The sequence below is a fragment of the Spermophilus citellus genome (genome assembly GCF_964194105.1).
Source record: "Spermophilus citellus genome assembly, chromosome: 17".
Classification (NCBI taxonomy): Eukaryota; Metazoa; Chordata; class Mammalia; order Rodentia; family Sciuridae; genus Spermophilus; species Spermophilus citellus.
This window is the reverse complement of record NC_138199.1, coordinates 13072794-13093026: the sequence shown is the minus strand read 5'-3', so window position 1 is coordinate 13093026 and position 20233 is coordinate 13072794. Positions and strand designations below refer to the sequence as shown.

Sequence of the window (20233 nt, the reverse complement as noted above, 5' to 3'; positions counted from 1 at the left end):
AGATGTCTTATTCATTTCTTAACCCAAGTATCTTAAAATGGATAACTTCCGATATAACGGCAGCCCTGCTCTAGCGAAAGATGTTAAAGTAAGAAAAAAAATGTTCATACACATATATATGAAAAAGAATCATCAACAAATCTTAACTATAAAAGATTCCAGCCAAGCTTAATTATAAACATAAGTACATCCTTACCGTCCTTCCAAAGCTCTGCCACGAATCTATCTGATGACTGGTGTAGAAGGGTGGCCACGTTGTCATTCAGAGGGTCCATGTTCTTCATCAGCCACTCGTCGGCCTTATAGTCCACCTACCCGTACCAAAGCCATATGTGGTGAAACAAAACCAAACACAAGAACAAAAACCTTCTTAAGCTTTCATCAAAAGTCTTCACGAAACAATTGAAAAAACTGGATTGTCTCAAAGGCAAGCCAACTGTTAAAATATATACCATATACAGTGTTTGTAAATGTCTGTCGACACCTTTGTTACACCTTCATAAAACGCAGCAACAGAAAACAGTGATTTAAATTGAGTTATCCAGCATAAGGACTCTCTTACCTTCCCGGCATAATGTATAATGCAAAAGTCAGCTTTGTCTTTCAGTTGCCGAGGTTTCTGGAACTTGGAGTGGGAACCCTGCTCTTGAACTAATTTTTCAACAAAGGTTTTGTCTGTGGCTTTAGGGAACCAGCACTCTTCATCCAGAAGGGCCAGGACACCTGGAGGGTTAGCCTGATGATGAGAGGCAGCAAGAAAGGACAAGGTTTGCATGTCAGATGCCATCGGGTTGACAGCTTATCTTTCAAAGCCATTAGAGTTTTACGCAGATCTGTGAAAAACTACTGCTAGTATAGAAAGTAAATGTACAAACCATAACAAGTTTATAATTCAAACATGGAGATCTCAAACTGCTAAGTACCAACAAGAAAATGGGTAACTTCTCTAGCCAACTTTCAAATATGTAAATTTTAAGTAAACTAATTCCAAATAAATGGCCCATAAAAGCAGAAAATAAAGAAGCCAAAAAGGAACTGGGAGGTGGCTGTAGAGATGAAATTAACTGTTTATATTCAATGACTGGTGGATATATTATTATAAAATCTCAACCAACTGTTTGTTTCAGGCATTATACATCTTAAGCAATGTAAGTTTTTGTTTAAGTGATGATTAAATAAAGTATATTGTTTCATACTTGGTAAACTATTTAAAAGTATTATTAAGTAGAGTACATGGAGAGTGATAAAATGAACATATAAAGCAATTGATGAATTAGCAGACTTTGAGAGCCTACTTTATGTCACTCACTTATGAGCTCACTGGAAAGAGGTCTCAGTGAGTCCACAAAGTTACAAAGCAGATTACTGGCAGCCAGGGGTTGGGAGGAGAATGGAGACTGATGGCTAATGGCTATGGGGCTTTTGGGGGAGAGGTGATGAAAATATTGTAGAATTAGCACTTAGAAGGCTCCAATCTTATGCTATGTGAGTTGTGTCTCAATTAAAAAATAAGGTGATCTATGCCATCCACAACAGAACTTGGGCCAGTTCTAGGACATATCCATAAAATCAGCTTTTTAGAAGAAAACTCAAATATCAGTTTTCTTTAACACACAGGCCATTATCTTTTTTTTTAGAATTTTTTAAAAAAAATATTTATTTTTTTTTTTTTAGTTTTCGGGGGACACAACATCTTTGTTTGTATGTGGTGCTGAGGATCGAACCCGGGCCGCATGCATGCCAGGCGAGCACGCTACCGCTTGAGCCACATCCCCAGCCCGGCCATTATCTTTACTGGGGAACAGCTAGCTATCTATACAAGTACTATTTTAAAAACAAAGTAAAGGTTAGAGTTAAATGTAATAATGTGGGTGGAGAAAGGTGAAGGTGGATTCCAAAGCCAGAAGGTAGAAGTTGGGAGAATCCTTCTGCAGTGAGACCTTAGCCCACGGCTCCTTCACCTGAAAGAACTTTTGGGGTTTCAGATCAGCTAAAAGAAGATGATAATCAGAAGCAACAAGAATTAGGTAATCCAGAGGAGCCAGGGCTCAGAGTGGCAGGTGGGTCAATCTCCCCGCATCACCTGACAGATGTGAGTAAGAAAGTGCCACAATAATATTAAGATAACCGAAACATCTGTCCTTCTACAGTGATTTTTACATTTCTATTCCCATTTAGTGAAAACATTCCTGAATTCTGACATGAAATCCAAATACGATTTAATTTTTTTCTAAATGACTCAGTGACAGCATGATTACAAAGAACCGTTAATGAGTCTCATTTTTTTTTTCTTCAATGTCAAAATCTCTTATCACTTTTTTTAATTGGGTATTTCTAAAGAACTATAAGTTCAGGAATCTATGTTTTTGTATAATGGTCAAGAGGTTTGTAAAAAGCTTTTGAACCCCAAGGCTCACAGGCTTCCACCCATCTCCAAGCCAGGTGTGACTGGAACACTTTTATTTATTTATTCTTAATTCATTAATTTATTTTTGGGTATTGGGGATTGAATCCAGGGGCAATTTACCACGGAGCTAAGTCCCCAGCCCTTTTTATTTCTTTTCTCAGTAAGTTGCTGAGGCTGGTCTCGACTTGTGATCCTCCTGTCTCAGCTTCCTGAGCTGCTAGGATTATAGGCATGTGCCATGGTGCCTGGCTCCAGAACACTTTTAAAGGTATTCTTCTTCAAGAAAATACTGCAACCACTTTCCCCTTCTCTCTCTTTTTTGGTGGGGGTGGGGTGGGGTGCGGTGGTACTGGGAATTTAACCCAGGTTCTCCTCCATTCTAAAGCATAAGTGCAGGGACACCATCAAGGCAGTCTTAAAATGTAGGCCTTTGAGTGCCACAAGGACACACAGATATAAACACCTCAAATAACATCGATAATAATGTCAACAGGGCTAACACAAAATATTTCATTCCCTTATTGATACAAATTTCCAAACAAATTTCTTGGTGATTTTAGGCAACAGAGCAGCAATGAAATGTGCTTGTGTGCTGGTGTGGATGTGAAAACTAACTGGAAATTACTGCAAGTATGCTGTGAGTGTTACCTCCAAAAGATGCGACAAGCTACCCAGCCATCCTCACCACTACAGGTAATTTGAGATTTCTGCTCCAAACATGTAGCTCAAGTGTCTTAAAAAGTAAAATGATTCCTTATGTAGGTAATGTGCCAAATGAAAATTATCTGTTGCATTCCTTAAACCCACATATCTAATGTACTAGGACTACATCTTCAATGGAGTGAATGTCTTCTAGGTTCCTCCTCTTCCTAATTTGCCACTGCAGGGACTGTGCCATCCAAGATCTCCAGACAGTGGGCCTCAACCATCTTCAAACAGACTCCAGGCAGCAACCAGAGACTGGATAACAAGAAAAAGAACTGCTTTTCTCAGTAAGTTGCTGAAGCTGGTCCCCTGTTAGGGGAGACCTTGGGATTATTGTTGCAATAGGCCTACTTTAGTAGTGCTAGAACTTTATGTAAATTACGGGTATTAATGCAAGAGGCTCTAGGTTAGAACCCTAATACTGGGGTTGGGAGGGATATCTCAGCCTTAATTACACATTAGTTTTTTTTTCCTCTATGTTGTGACAGATACTAGAATAAAATAAGCAAAACCAATATTATGGTGAGTAAAATATAACACCAGAAAGCCAGGTATGGTGGTGTACTCTTATAATCCCAGCTACTCAGGAGGCTGAGGTAGGAGGATGACAAGTTGGAGTCCAGCCTGGGCAACTTAGTCAAACCCTGTTTAAAAAAATAAATTAAAAAAAAAAAACAAAAAAAAACTATCTGCCAGGAAATACATAGCCAGATCATTACTATTTGTTCACAATCACATGGAGTAGTTCAATCAGCAAATGAACTATGTATAGTTCTATGTGCTTTTACATGATGCTAAAATTCTGATGCACTAAGATTGCTACTAAAAATACATCTGCCAAAAGGCCCCCTCTTCCCCCTGAAAACCACCCAAGACTTCAAATTTTAAAAACCCGCCCAAAGAAAAACATCTCTGTACTTACAAGGACAAACTTTTGTTGTGTAGAAAATGGATTTACACGACATGGCTTACCCCCAGCTAAGTGTATGTCCCTGAATTACCTAAGATGATGGGAGACAGGGGGGGCACCACTACCAAGGACCTCTGCCACCCGTGAAGACCACACTACATTATTCAACACAACTATACATGTGAGGATAGGAACGAAGCTGAAAGGAAAGATAACGGAAGGCTTTTATTGGGATGTCACCTACTTTTAAATAGGATATTTTACCCCAGCATCACCTTCCTAGAAAGGTTAGATTATTATTATTTATTAGTAGCAGTATGTGTGGGGTTGTGGGGGGCCTTGTGTGTGCTAGGTAAGCCTCTACCAGTAAGCTACATGCCCAGATGAACATTTAGATTGAAAAACTACTTTAACACTGATGAGGATAATTTCTATCTTGGATTATGCCAAGAACAAAATTTAAGGCTCTGCTTGAACAGGAACTAGAAGCCAAACAGTGAGGGCACACTTACGGGCCTCTCTATCAGGTCGATGCACGGCTGCAGATCCAGCCCGAAGTCAATGAAGTTCCACTCGATGCCCTCGCGCTGGTACTCCTCCTGCTCCAGCACAAACATGGTGTGGTTGAACAGTTGCTGCAGCTTCTCGTTGGTGTAGTTGATACACAGTTGTTCAAAGGAGTTCAGCTACAGATGTTGAAAGTCATTGTCCAAACATGGGGAAGAAGAGAAGATGGGAATAATTATCTAGTTACCCAAAAAGTTCATTAGAAATTATTAGGCATCCATGATATTACTGGTTCTAGCTGATGAATCAGTACTGTCTTGTTCTACCCTTCAGTGAGGATGTGGGCTCCAGAGTGATGTAAGAAAAAAAAATCATCTAAGAATCGTCTTTACTTCCCAGAGCTGCTGCTGGGAGCTCAGCCTGGTCTGATACAAAGAGCGCTGAGGAAGAGTAAAGATCTGGGTTAATCTATGCAAGCACTTCTCTTATTCAATATTTGACATTTGCCAATATCCAAAGTAACATAGCACTGCTCTCATTAAGTGAATCTGAACATCTTTCATTTGTTACAGTCACTTCTGTTCTTCCTCTGTGAACTCTGCCCATTTTTCTATTGTGCTGAAGGGTGGATGAATGGACAGATGGGTGAATTTAATAAGTATAATTTTCTTTGAGTAATCATCCTACATACCCTAAGTATACAGCCCTTTTTCTGTTTCTACACTGTTCACATGAGTAGCATGTATCCATAAATAACTTCTTTCATTATAAAAAGTGACTTTCAATTGAAAAGAATTTAATCAACCTCCTAGGAATAGACTTATGGCCTGAAAAAGCCACTCAGATCTTCCACAGCCTGCAGAACTGTTCGTACTTGCTGTTTTAGAATGAGGTCATACTGGGAGGGCAGGGGCAGAGCCTACCTTGCTTTCTAACTAGCACATAGTACAAGCCACATAAATATTTAAGAGATTGCCTGATTGTGCTTATTCATTCTTATACAAATGGATTTTGCTTTGCCTTATAATTGATTATGACATCTATTGCTCTATTAAGCCTGCAACAGAACGTAATCCTTATTTAAACTACTGATTACATCTAAAAATAATTGATTTAAAAAGTTTTGTGGTGCTAGGGTCCAAATCCAGGGCCTTGCATATGTTAAGCATGCACTTTACCACTGAGTTACATACATTCCCAGAACAAAAGAATTGGTTTAGCCGAGATAGCTTTTACACTGTTGAGATATGTTCCTACTATCCCTAATATTTTGAACATGAAAGGGCACTGTATTTTGTCAAATGCTTTTTCTGCATCTATTGAGATGATCATGAGATTTTTGTCTTTAAGTCTATTGATGTGATGAATTAAATTTATTGATTTCCATATGTTGAACGAACCTTGCATCCCTGGGATGAGCCCCATTTGATCATGGTACACTAACTTTTTAATAAGTGTTTATATGCGATTTGCTAAGAATTTTATTGAGAGTTTTTGCATCCATGTTCATCAGGGATATTGGTCTGAAGTTTCTGTTCCTTGATGTGTTTTTGTCTGGTTTTGGTATTAGGGTGATTCTAGCCTCATAGAATGAATGTGGAAGGGTTCTCTCCTTTTCTATTTCATGGAATAATTTGAGAAATATTGATGTTAATTTTTCTTTGAAGGTCTTGTAGAACTCAGCTGAGAATCCATCTGGTTCTGGGCTTTCCTTGATTGGTAGACTTTTGATGGAATCTTCTATTTCATTTCTTGAAACTGATCTGTTTAAATTGTATATGTCCTCTTGATTCAGTTTGGGTAGTTCTTATGTCTCAAGAAATTTCTTAATGCTTCAAGATTTTCTATTTTTTTGGAGTATAAATTTTCAAAATAGTTTCTGATTATCTTCTTATTTCAGAAGTGTCCATTGTGATATTTCCTTTCTCATCATAAATTTTAGTAATTTGAGTTTCTCTCTGTTAGTGTGGGTAAAGGTGTATCAATTTTATTTATTTTTTCAAAGAACCGACTTTTTTGTTTTGCCAATTTTTGAATTGTTTCTAAATTGATAATTCATTATAAAATTGAAAATGTATAAGTTTTATTGAGTTGCACTGAAGTCAGACTCTCTTCAACCCCTACTTGTTCTCACTATTGTCAGCTGATATCACCCATTTCTTGTGATTCTTCTGGAAATACTCTCTGTCCTCACATATGTGTGTATAAACTTGATTCTTTTTAACTTAATTTATCTTGGAGTCTTTCCATATTAGTATATAACCACTTCATTCTTTATATGGCTGCACAGCACTGCTCTGCCCATATCTCTGTATCACAATTAAAACTGAACCACTCACTCAATGGTGGATATTGAGGCTTTTTTCATTCCTGTCTGATGACAAATTATGCTCATTAAACAGCTTTGTATTTTTTGCATGTATGTACCTTTTCTTGTCTGCATATTCCTATATTAATACATATTTCTCTTACTATGCCTTGTCTTCAGTACTCTCTTCGCAGTTTTCACTGTCTCTTCTTTTTGATTATTTTTGGAATTAACAAGAAGGTTGCCTATTCTCTTCCTTCCCTTAAAATCCTACTAATAGGTTTTATTTTTTATTTTTATTTTTTAAAGAGAGAGTGAGGGGGGGGAGAGAGAGAGAGAGAGAGAGAGAGAGAGAGAGAGAGAGAGAGAGAATTTTTAATATTTATTTTTTAGTTCTCGGCAGACACAACATCCTTGCTGGTATGTGGTGCTGAGGATCGAACCCGGGTCGCATGCATGCCAGGCGAGCACGCCACCGCTTGAGCCACATCCCCAGCCCAGTACTAATAGGTTTTAAACAAATATGTTTGATTTATAGATAAATATTGGGAAGACCTATACCTTTATGATGCTAAAATTTCCCATCAAGAACAGGGTATGTCTCTTTATTGTTTTGTTTTTTGATAGCAGCGATGTAAAGTTGCCTTCATTTAAATCTTACCTGTTTCTTCTTAAAATTATTTTTAGGTATTTCATCTGTTTTTGGTGAAATTGGGAAATGGGGGTCTTTTCTTTCATTTTTATCTTCTGGTATTTATGTAGAAGAAGAAAGTTTTTTTTTTTTTTAAATATAAGTTGTACCCAGCAATTTTTTTAAGATTTCTCAAGCTATTTACAAATCAATAAATCAATATATACTAAAACAATCTCTTAGAGTGGCAGTGTCCAATCCAGTTCAGTGGATGAATTGCTTATCCCAGTAACGGTTCAGTTTTTATGAGGACAGACTGACTTAATAGTATTTTAAAGAAGTCCATTTTAAAATTAGACAATTCAGTACCCAATAGTGGCTAAAGTAATACACTAATTGCAAGAAAAGTCAATATTTGTTCCTTCTATATAATCTATCAAAGAAAAGAGACAAACTACATCTATCATGATTCAGCTTGTATATGTATTTACAGAGATAAGGATACAAATTTTTCAAAGAGCAAATTTTATCAACCTCTCTGCAAATCCTTAATAGGTGTGTGACCGTAAACCTTTGCCATGTCGAAGGTAACTGGACAAACCTAGTCAGATCACTGATGCAGTGTACTGTCAAACACGTGGACACCGACCATCATTCCTCCATACTGCTTCTTTCCGACTCTTGTGCTAGGTCACCCTCACCCTGCCCCTGGTCTACCAAACTGGCCTCCTCGATGTTGCCCTACTTCTACTTTGGTGCCAGAATACATTCCATATCCTCAACTCCCCTCTCCCTTTGGTCAGCTCTGTTTAGACACACTGGCTTTCCAGCAGCTTCTAACCTTTGACAAATTTTCCCCTAAAGGTCCTCCCTGTTCTTCCTATCACAGCACCTTTCACTGTGTTAGCCTTTCACACAACTGGGAACTGAGTAGCTGTTTGCCATTTATTGTCTGACTCTCTTCTAGAATGACAGGGACTGTACCTGTTCATTTGTCATTACGCCCCTGGTGCCTGGCACTGAACCTGGTACATAATAAGCCTTAACATTTGCTAAAAGAAGAAACAAAAAGAAATGTAGGAAGGAAGGAGAGAAGAAAGAATACCTCAAAAATTTCAAATCCAGCAATATCCAGGATTCCAATGAAAGATGCTCCCTGACGTTTGGTCCTATCCAGAGCTTTATTGATACGGTGAACGAGCCAGCGAAAGAGTCGCTCATAGGTAGCTTTTGCCAATGCTTCTACTGCAAAATCTGCCTATAATTAAATAACATCAACCCATTATCCTGGAAACAGTCTCAACAAAACATTTACCGCTATTATGTGAAGTTTATTGTTATCTAATACTCAAGAAGCCTGAAATGACATTTACTACTTAAACATGTCCCAATCTTACACATCAGTAGAAAGCATTATTAATACAATTAAATGAAAATGGGGGGTTACTCATTTTAGGGAATAGGTAAAAATGCCCAGGGAAAATAAATTCTTCCCCAGACTCCTGGGGCTCTGAGCGATATTATCTATCTCATCAATTCTGTTAGCTGGCACTTTGCCACCTTCCAACCTTCTTACACAACTATTAATGTATTTCTTAAAATAGTCCACAATTAAATGGTAAGTGCCATTCCCCTATTCTTGCTATTGTACAAGCACAGGAACAAGGTAATGGAGGTCTTGCTGCTGGTTTGGCTCCTAAGTTAAGATTTGTCTACTGGATTATTTGCCTCCCCTCCCCAGGACAACTAGAGATGATGTTTCAAATTCAAATATAAGCTACTGAAAAAAATGGACTCATTTAATACTAAGAAATATTCATGAAGTTTTCATTGATTCAGTTTGTGCATGTCAATCAGAAGGTCAAATGACTCCCACTTATCACTCCAGCAAATCTGAAATAACAATTAATGTTGAACTTACTTGTTCTTTGGTCTGGGCTTTCTGCACATAGTCTCGGCCGACCTTGATCCGAGGGGTAAGTATAGCCCGAGTAAACTCCATCACATTCATCCCAAGCAGGTGGCAGAGTTTCTGTGCAACTGAAAGGTAAAACCCCTAAATACTCCATGTGTACTCAGGATGGAATCACAACACTCAACAAACACTTGACAAACTCTAGTGATTATTAAGCTGTTCTAAAGTTAGACAAATATTCGATGCCTGGCTTTTCTTTTTTTCTATAGACCATCAGAAACACATTTTCAAGTGTGTTTTAAATGTGTTTAGGTCTGATGAAAAATACCTTCCATTCTTCCACGGTAATCACACACCCATTTTTAAAAAGTGAGAGATAATGAGACAGCATCTGCCCTCCTTGCCTTCGGTGACCTGATCTTCTACCTATGGGTCATTTTATGACTTCAAAGCTAAGCTATGCAGGTGCACATCTGTCTCACTTTATGTCTTTCATTTGCTCTGCCAACAGTAATTTCACCATGTGGAAGCCACAGGGGTACACAGGCCCATAGGCCAATTCAACTACTCTGAATGGGCAAGATACACGTAAGGGTCAGGAAATGGTAACCATGACACAGCAAGAGAGGCAGGTCACTTAGAAGAGTATCACAGAATTAAATTGCAAATGAGCCTTGAAATGGTTACAAAAAGGACTACTTCAAGGGGCAGATGATGTGACTTTATGTCAGCCTTCATGGACCACGGTGCACAGTTATGGGATGAGATGACTTTCCCAGGTAGTCAGGCAGACCAGGCCATATCAGTGATGCCTGACTTTTCTTTTTTCCTTTATTAAGTTATTTATATATTCTAATTTGTTACACATATAGCAGAATGCAATTCATTTCATATCACACACATAGAGCACAATTTTTCAAGTCACTGGTTATACACAAAGCGTTTTCACACCATTCATGTCTTCATACATGTCCTTAGGGTAATAATGTCTAACTCATTCCACCATCATTCCTACCCCCTTGTGCCATCCTTCCCTTTGCCCTATCTGAAGTTCCTCCATTCCCCCCATGCTCCCCACCCCACCCACCATCGCCCTTATGAGTCAGCATCCTCATATCAAAGAAAATATTCGGACGCCTGGCTTTTCTTTTTTTCTATAGACCATCAGAAGCAAATGAAAGCTCCCAAGTCTTGGAAACACATTTTTAAAATGTGTTTTAAATTTAAATCCATTTTGAACATTTACAAACTTGAGGATTTCCTATTAAAATGTAGATTCCTATCCAGCTTTGAAAATTCAGTTACGAGAATGCTCCTCAATTTATGATGTTCTGATAAACCCACTTTAAACTGAGACTGCATGGCTGAGTCTAGTCTACCTTAACATGTTTAGACACTTAAATTAGCCTACAGTTGGGCAAAATCATCCAACATGAATCCTGTTTTAGGACGACATACTGAATATCTCAAATGGCTTACTGAATTCTGTATCACAAGTGGAAAACAGAATGATTGTATGGGTCTGCTTTCATATCGTTATAAGGTTGAACCACTGTAAGCTGAGGACCACCTGTGTGTTTGGCAACACCGGGGGTTTCCAGGTAGCTCTCTTCCAGGTGAGCTGTGTGGTCTGCTACAGCTTAGTTCCCTTCCCCTCAATTACCAATGCCTCTCCCCTGTAAGCTGGGGACCATTCCCCGTCTTCCCTCAGGGTTGCCACTCTACTCAAGAGTCCCTCAGGAAGCACATGTTCGTGTTTTTCATATGTTCTTAGCAAACATAAGAAGCCATTGAAATAGAAATAAAATCACTATTCATTAGTTTACCTGTATTTTCTGGCATAGAAGCTTGATCAGTATTTCTCTCCTTTTTGAAAGATATATTTCCAAACTGTAGCACTGAAGACACTACTTTAAGCATTGCTTCATGTTGATAAAAAAAAAAAAATTAATGAAAATATTTCACTAAAATGTATCAAAGACTTATTCTAATTTATTTTGTGGTACAAATTACTGTATGTGAAATTTTTTAGTAAAATTTGTCTTTGAGGAGTTCATAAAATTAAGGGCAGTTCTCATTAGTTTCCCACTCATTTTCTAGTTTAGGTTATTTACCCCAAACTTATTTGGCTTATGAAAGTGAGGCTGTGAATGTTAGAGAAATCACACATACACAGGATCTCTTCGTGAGAAAAGCCCATTATGTGCATTGCTTCCATGGTCTCCTGAAAGTTATCCTTGTCTTGTTGTCCCGGAATAGGGATATAGCCGTTGGAGAGAAATCTGTAGTTATTAAATCCTTCAAGGAGTAAATCAGCTGAAAGGAAATACAACAGAATAAAATTCGATAAAAACTCATAAACAGACTAAAGCACCCCTGCAATCGACTGCTGCTGTCTCCGAGGAGAAGTGGGGTTCACTATCCAACCAATCACCAGCACATGCTTTTTCCCATCCAACCCATCACCAGCACATACTTTTTCTTTATATGTTCATGTAAACACACGAACAGACATAAATCTGTGAGCAACAAAGGCAGGAGCTTTCAGGATGGTGATTTTTACAATATTATATTTCATACTGGATAGCTGGGAATTGATGCAAACTTTCCAGATAAACTTTATTTACTCTTGAGTTATTCAGATTTAAACATTTTTAGCCATCTTTTTAAGGAAAGCTTTAAAACTCATGCTTTTTCTTTATAGCTTACCTCAAACATTATGGGGGTCTATATGAAAACTATCTAGATATTCAAGTTCTCAGCCCCATAAAGGCCCTGAAAAACTCTTTCACCAGACCAGTTTGTTTAAATAATGATTTTTTTTTTTTTTTTTTTTTTTTGGTGGTACTGGGACTGGAACCCAGGGCCCTTCCCATGCTAAGCATCTGCTCTACCAGTGAGCTACATCCATGTCTTTCCAAGCCAGTTTGTTTAGTGGTTACTTTGTCTTCAGACCAGGCCAGTTTGTTTAAATAATGATTCTTTTTTAAAATTTTGGCACTGGGGATTGAATCCAGAGGTGCTTTACTATCAAGCTACATCCCTAGCTATCTCCCACCTCTGCTCTTTTTTTTGAGGTTGGCTTCAAACTTGGGATTCTCTTGCTTCAGCCTTCAGAGTCTCCTGGATTACATGTATGTGTCACCATACCTAGCTAATGACAGATATTATAATGGATATAACTAGTAACTACGGCACTCTAGGACCCTGAGTTAGGGAGCACTTATTCTTTTGACAAGTGTGCTCAAGGATGCACAAGGACATTTCTCAGGAGTGCTCCGAACAGAGAGGGTACTTATCCCCTTAACAATGTGCCCCCAGTCTTCCTTGTAATTGGCTATCTTGCTGTCCTGCAGAGGGCTTCTGCTGATCACACCTTCCCTCTGATTCTCATTACATCATGTTTAATTTCTATTAGGTACTGCCTGCTTTCTTTTTCTACCTCCTTTCAACACTCTGATCATCTTTTAAAATTCATTCCTGGTGCAGAGTTATTATCAGTCGGAAAGCCTGAGGGTTTTATTCTTACCATACAGCACAATTATAAATTTTTAGTCTCTCCTAGGCACCCACTCTGTGTATTTGTTGCTTATGTATTTCCTCTGCAGGTTTTCTTTAGTTAATTTTTGAGTTCAATGCTTTTAGAGATGCCTTTGGTTGACCCAAGCCTAGTCCCCAGAGAAGTTCTACTTTATATATGTCTACTGTAATATCTAGATAACAATAATCATGGAGAAACAACACTGAATTTGAGACACAGAAGAGATTGAAACATTATACATCTTCTCCCTGCCTCAAATATTTCTGACTCAGCAAAATTCTCACCCTGACCAGAAATCTTTTAACCATATCCAATCCTAAGCTTCTAGTCCTTGTGATTTATGACAATAAGAAAATAAATACCCACCATTGGGTCTTTCTAGTATTAGTGCAAGCATAATCTATATTTAAGTATAAATCAAAGAATAAAAATGTTTATTCTACTTCACTTTATTAAGTAAATATATTTTTGCTTACCTTTCTACTTATAAGTGTTTTTTTAAATTTTTAATTTATTCTTTATTTAACGGTAGAATGTATTTTGACACACCATACATACATAGAGTATAACTTCCCATTTTTGTAGAGTTACACTGGTTGTGTATTCACATAAGAACATAGGAAAGTTATGTCTGATTCTTTCTACTATCTTTCTTATTCCCATCCCCCTCCCTTCCCTTCATTCCCTTTTGTCTAATCCAGTGAACTCCAATCCCCTCCCCTCTTGATGTGAGTTAGCATCTACATATCAGAGAGAACATTTGGCTTTTGTTTTTAGGGGATTGGCTTATTTTACTTAGCATGACATCTACTAATGTTGAACATGACATCTAAATGTTGAAACAGAATCTCATAAACATTCATCATTTTCTTCTGATTTAAAAATCTTAAAAAGAAATAAAAGTACAATGTAGAACAACCCACCACTTACAGTACTTACTCCATGATGTGGAAGTTCAATTTCATTTTCATTCTCATGATTTAACCAGCTAGAGATTTGACACGTGTATAAAACCACTATTTCCTGAGATTTTCCTTTCTCAAAAAAAAATTCAACATTAGAAATGATATTTTACTAAATATAGGTAGGAAGGACCCTTGTCACTTACACTTCAGGTGTTCACCAGCTCCAGATAACAACTGGTAAAAGATATGAAAAGTACGCTCATCTTTTGCTTGACGAACAGCACGAGACTTTTCCAGAAGGTCTGAGCAGAGATGGTTAAGGATTATTAAAAGGAGGTCCTCTTTCCGTGTTTTCCGTGTTAATTTACAAAATGTTTTTTCTTGGATATATATCAACTATACTGTAATAAACCATTCTACAGGATTATATTTTGTATCTGAATAAAGACAATACATACAATTTGTGTTTCTCATGAATCTAGAATTACCAGGTTAGGAGGGAACTTAAAAAAGATGGGAAGGTTGTGGGGTGCTTCTCTTGCCCCACCCTACCCTCCTCCTGCTAACTTTGATACATTTAAAGAACACAACACTGTACAAGGGATGGTCGGAAGCTATTAAAAGTGAATTACAAGCCAGGCGTGGTGGCACATGCCTATGATCCCTGTAATCCCAGCAGCTTGGGAGGCTGAGGCAGGAGGATCTGGATTTCAAAGCCAGCCTCAGCAAGGGTGAGGTGCTAAGCAACTCAGTGAGACCCTGTCTCTAAATAAAATATAAATAGGCCTGGGGATGTGGCTCAATGGTCAAGTTCAATCTCAAGCACCCCCCCAACTGTACCCAAAAAAGTGAATTACAATTGTTTAGGGCAGGAAAAGCTCTATCATACTAGAATTAATATCACAGTTTTACAAATGAAGAAAGCAAGGTACAAAGAAATTGGTCAAAATAACATAGCTAATGTGTTATAGAGCTAGGAACCAAAACTTGGTGATGTGCTTGACTCTGCTACTATGAGAGCTCCCTTATTGAGAACCTCGTATCTCTTAGATGCTACCCTCTCTAATCCAGCCCCTCCAGTAACTTTTCCAAGTGCCTTGAGATGTGGCTATGATTGAATGATGACTCTCACTGGATTCTCCACTGGCCTTCCCTTGGCTGAGTTGAAACCACTGAGGTAGGAGTGCCTACAGCCTGCTGCCACCTACCGCCTCCTGGCTGGCCTTCCTGGAGGCAAGCAGCTGGACCAAACTCCTGCATTTCAGACTATCACCCACCTGCCTGTGGATTTAGGGCTCAATCCAAGGCTGGCTCTGTCCACTGTGTGCGGACGCTCCAAAACCATTTGTGGGTAACAGTCACTCTGGGCTCTTGCCGACTCTATTTCACTGCTTTGCAAGACAACTGTCTCTTCTAAAGTAAACCTTCCCTGTGTCCACCAAATGAATTAATTCGGCATGTGCCAAATAGCCTGAATTTTTTAGTCAGACTATCCCAAACATCCTCCACATTTAGTGAAAAATAAATTGTGTTAGACTAGTATGAAGTGTGTGTGTATACACGTATGTTTCTGGCTTTGAAAGTACAAATAAGATACCATTCTTTTTAAAAAATATTTTTTGAAATACTGAGGGATTAAACACAAGGGCATTTTACCATGGAGCTATATCTCCAATCTTTTTATATTTTACATTTTTATTTTTTTGGAATCAGGAATTGAACCCAGGGGTGTTTAACTACACCAAGTCCTCCTTTTTTTTTTTTTTTTTTCTTTTTTAAATTAAAATTTTGTATTTTGAGACAGGGCCTTGCTAACTTGCTGAAGCTGGCTTTGAACTTGAGATCCTTCTGCCTTAGCCTCCCGAGCCACTGGGATAACAAGTGTGTGCCACTATGCCTGGCTTATATTTTGAGATTACTGTTTTGCTAAGGTGCTGAGCAGGCCTTGTTAAATTGCTGAGCTGGCCTTCATCCTGCGATCCTCTGACCTTGGGCCTCACCTGAGGGGTAGAAACAATATATTTCTATTACTGGAAATTATTCTAATAATCATCAGGCAACTGTCATCTGTATCCCTTCTAATTTGCACACTATTATTCAGATTCCTTTCTGTTATAACATCTCTATCTCATTTGTTTTATATATTCCTATTATTTCTTAAGACCATTCCAAGCATGTGACATTTCTTAGGAGTATTCTATATATTTGATATTTTATTTTATTTTTGGGGTACCAGGGATTGAACACAGGAGCACTTGACTACTGAGCCACATCCCTAGCCTTATTTTGTATTTTATTTAGAGACAGGGTCTCACTGAGTTGCTCAGCGCCTTGCCCTTGCTGAGGCTGGCTTTGAACTTGCAATCCTCCTATCTCAGCTTCCTGAGCTGCTGGGATTACAGGTATGTGCCACTGTGCATTTTATCTTTTCCTCTAGCTAAATCACTCTAACTCCATAATCTTACAAGGCTTGTTTTGCTGCGCACATGTTTATCCTACTAAGATTAGAGGCAGATGGTAAAACACAGTGACCATGACAATAGCTGCTGTGTAGCTGCAGTAACACTCACCTAAATGCCTCACCACACAGGCCATGGGGCTCTCCGCCTCCCGGGCCCACAGGTTGGGACATGGCTTTAACAATCATCAACAACAATATCCACACCACTCAAGTTCACATGCAGTAGCTGAAAGCCTTTGCCCATGTCCTACTGTCTCCGGGGTGAGTCTTCTCACCTGCATAGTGGGATGACGTCACCCAGGGTTGCTGAGGGGCTGTGGAAAGACTGGGTCCTTATTTTGGACAAAGCAATTATGAAAAAGGATACATGTTTCAATGTTGGCCCCAACAATATAGCCAGTTACATCAAAGTTGATCCGAATAAACTTTCCCTGAAAATAAATGTAAAAACGAAAATTGAAAATAAATAAGAACACTAATGATCTGAGATTATTGAAATAATAAGAAAATGTGTCCTTCCCTGGACCCACCCATAAATTGGCTACCAAAATAGATCTTATATACTGTTTCAAATTTTTTAAAAAAGCTGCAATAAGTATCAAAAAATCAACAATAAGATAAAGACCACCTTCCTAGGCTATAACAAAATAAAACTAGAAATGTTAACACAAAGAGAGTAATGAACACTAGTCATTTAGAGATTTTAAAAGCTTTTCTACTAAGTAATCTGAGATAGAAGATTTTAATAGCTTTAAAAGAATACTATTCCAGTCTCGTCAAAAATCTGATTAATATAGATGATTTCTTAGGAAAATAGAAATTCATTCAAGAAAAAATATGAGAAAATTGAAATAGGCCATAATAATAATGACAAAACCAATTATTTCTTTAAAAATGCTCGATTGGTTTTGTGAAAGAGTTTTGACATTTTTTTAAAGGAACATTTGACTCCCTTACTATATAGCTGTCTCAGGGAAAAAGAAAGTAATTATTTCATAGTTCATTTTATAAAGTTTTTATAACACTGAGTACCCTAATTGGTAAAAGACAGTACTCCCCAAAAAGCAAAAGAAAAGCCCAAATTGTTAGAGATAGCACAAAAAAAAAAAAAAAAAGCAAAAGAAAGCAAATATATCTAACTCACAAATATAACTTTAAAGCCCAAATTAAACATTTTATAAAATGAAGAAACATGATCAAGACGGCTTATTCTGAGACTGTTAAGAAGGGCTGATCCTAGTAACCATATGACCACGTGAACAGTTGAGGGTTTGGAGGGCTCCTTTTGAGGAAATTAACAGGCTCATTCTAAATTTTGAGGGAAAATGAAGATGACTTATTAGAGTAATTACAATTTTGAGAAAGAGAAGCAGAGTTGAAGGACTTCTACTACTTGATTTAAAAAAGCTATAAATTTATTAGGATGGTGTGATATTGGTATAAGGACAGAGATACAGATTAACAGAACAGAACAGAGTCAGGCATGGTGGCACACGCCTGTAATCCTAGTGATTTGGGAGGCTGAGGCAGGAGAATTGCAAGCTGAAGGTCAGTTTCCCCAACTTAGCGAGACCCACTACAACTTAGTGAAGCTTAGTATTAAAGTATCCTTGGGTTCAATCTCCAGTACCAAAAAATAAAAATAAACAACAAGAAGAGAACAGAGTTCAAAAGCAGACCATCCACATAAGGTCAATTCATTTTCAATAAGGATGCCAAGGTTATTTAATAGGTGAAGGATTTTCAATAAATGGTGCATGAAAAATGGGCAAAATGAAGCAAAATAAACAAAAAGAGCATAGACCCTTACCTCACATTATATATAAAAATATTAACTCAAAATATATCATAGATCCAAACATGAGTTAAAACTATAACACTTCCTAAAGAAAACAACAGAAAATCTTTATGACTGAAGTTTTAAACAAGGATTTCTTATAAAGTAAAAAGAGTAAACCATCAAATTTTTAAAAATGATAAGGTGGATTTATTCAAACTTAACATTTCTATTCTTCAAAGGACCCTGTAAAGAAAATGAAGAGAAGCCTCAGACTGGAAGAGAATATTTGAAGGACTTGTTCCCATAATATTAAAAAGACCTCTCACAACTCAACAGGAAGACAAACTAATAAAAAAATTAGATGAAAGATTTAAACATATACATCATCAAAGAATATAATGGGGCTGGGCAGGGTGGTGCATGCCTGTAATCCTAGTGGCCTGGGAGGCTGAAGCAGGAGGACTGCAAGTTAGAAATCCAGCTTCAGCAACTCAGTAAGTCCATAAAAAACTTAGCAAGACCCTGTCTCAAAATAAAAAAAATAAAAACAGACTGGGGATGTGGCTCAGTGGTTAAGCATCCCTAAGTTCAATCCCTACTACCAAAAAAAAAAAAAAGTCAATAAATTTAAGAGAAGATTCTCAATTTTATGAGTAATGAGAGAAATCCAAATTCAAATGGCCACAATGAAATACCACTACGTATCAACCAGGATGGCTATACTTTTAAAGAAAGACCAGCAAGGATACAGTACAACCAGAGAACTCTCATACAACCCTGGTGAGGATGTAAAACTGTTCCTGCAGAAGAAATTTGCCCAGTTTCTTATAAAGTCAAACTTGGTTACTATATGACTGAGCAATCCTACTCCTTAATTACCCCAGAGAGATAAAGCATGTGTGCACCCAGACTTGCACATAAATATTCATAGCCACTTTATTTTCTAATAGTCCCCAATTAGAAATAACCAAATGCCCATCAACCTGTGTAAAAATAAAAAATTATGGCCTATTCATACAATGGAATATTATTCAGCAATAAAAAAAACAAACCAGTGATTGAACCCAACAATATGGCTAGACTAAAAAACATTATGCCATGTGAAAGAAGCTGGACATAAAACTAAAGGCTTATGGGGCTGGGATTGTGGCTCAGCGGTAGAGTGCTTGCCAAGCATGCGACCCAGGTTCGATCTCCAGCACCACATTAAAATAAAGGTATTGTGTTATGTCCATCTACGCCTAAAAAATAAATATTAAAAAAAAAAGCTAAAGGCTGATGTAATAGGTATAGTAACATCCTTCTGGGCAATTCCATTATTCTTATTATTCTAATCAATTTTATTTTAGTACAGTTGGTAATGATAAAGATGAACAAATTCCTTAGATAATGAAACAACAAAATGTTTCATGATACAGAAAAAATAATAATACTCCATACCAGATATTTGCTTTATAAAATGGTCTAATGGATTTATATGGTAATTATAAGAGAATGAATTTTGTCTTATTTTAAAAACAAGTATATTTTGTCTTTGTTCCTTAAAAGACCCCTAAGAAAGAACAAAGTTAACAAACTATTAGTCCATAAGAACAGTTAGAACTGTTCAAGAAAGAAACACAAAAACTAAAATTGGGTCATGATGTTGTGAGGGTTAAAATTCTTTATAAATTTTAAACAGCTGTATCAGCTATACAATACCTCATTGAGTTAATTAAGAACTGCTATTTTAAGAGACAGTAGTCAAAAGACAATGTTATTATTCTCATGCTGCAAAAGATACATTGCAAACAGAACTGCCCAAGCAAATACTTTCTCAAACTTCTCATTTTAACACTGCAGAAAGGTTAATCAAAATCATACAGTGTCATCTAATTCTTACAAAATTCGTTATATCCAGTAAAACACACAGCTTTCTCCAACCTGTCTGACTTTCATACTGAATATATCTCAGAATAGCTTTTTAAACTTTCAAGTCTTTACTTTTGCTTTACCATCTTAGATAAAACGGAAGTTCGAAATACATTAAAAAATAAAAAAAAAGAAAAATTATTTGGGCCATAAGACAAAGTTTATTACACAGGTTACTTTGAACTCTTAACAACTTTAAAACTAAACTGAAATGCTATTCATTTTATATTTAGTGAATTTAATTTCCCCTTA

At 37.3% G+C, this 20233-nt stretch overlaps 1 protein-coding gene across 4 annotated transcripts in view; it reads right to left on the bottom strand.

The window, feature by feature from the left end:
- Positions 1 to 20233, bottom strand: part of MYH10 (myosin heavy chain 10) — a 152020-nt gene that overhangs the window by 51747 nt on the left and 80040 nt on the right. For all 4 annotated transcript variants that reach the window (XM_081270974.1, XM_081270971.1, XM_081270972.1 and 1 more), the window contains 9 exons: positions 16658 to 16721; positions 14033 to 14131; positions 11556 to 11699; positions 11210 to 11305; positions 9390 to 9508; positions 8574 to 8726; positions 4535 to 4708; positions 563 to 736; positions 197 to 311 (listed from right to left, as the gene is read on the bottom strand). In XM_081270974.1, coding sequence (XP_081127100.1) covers positions 197 to 311; positions 563 to 736; positions 4535 to 4708; positions 8574 to 8726; positions 9390 to 9508; positions 11210 to 11305; positions 11556 to 11699; positions 14033 to 14131; positions 16658 to 16721 — 1138 coding nt within the window. The remainder of the gene's footprint in view (positions 1 to 196; positions 312 to 562; positions 737 to 4534; positions 4709 to 8573; positions 8727 to 9389; positions 9509 to 11209; positions 11306 to 11555; positions 11700 to 14032; positions 14132 to 16657; positions 16722 to 20233) is intronic.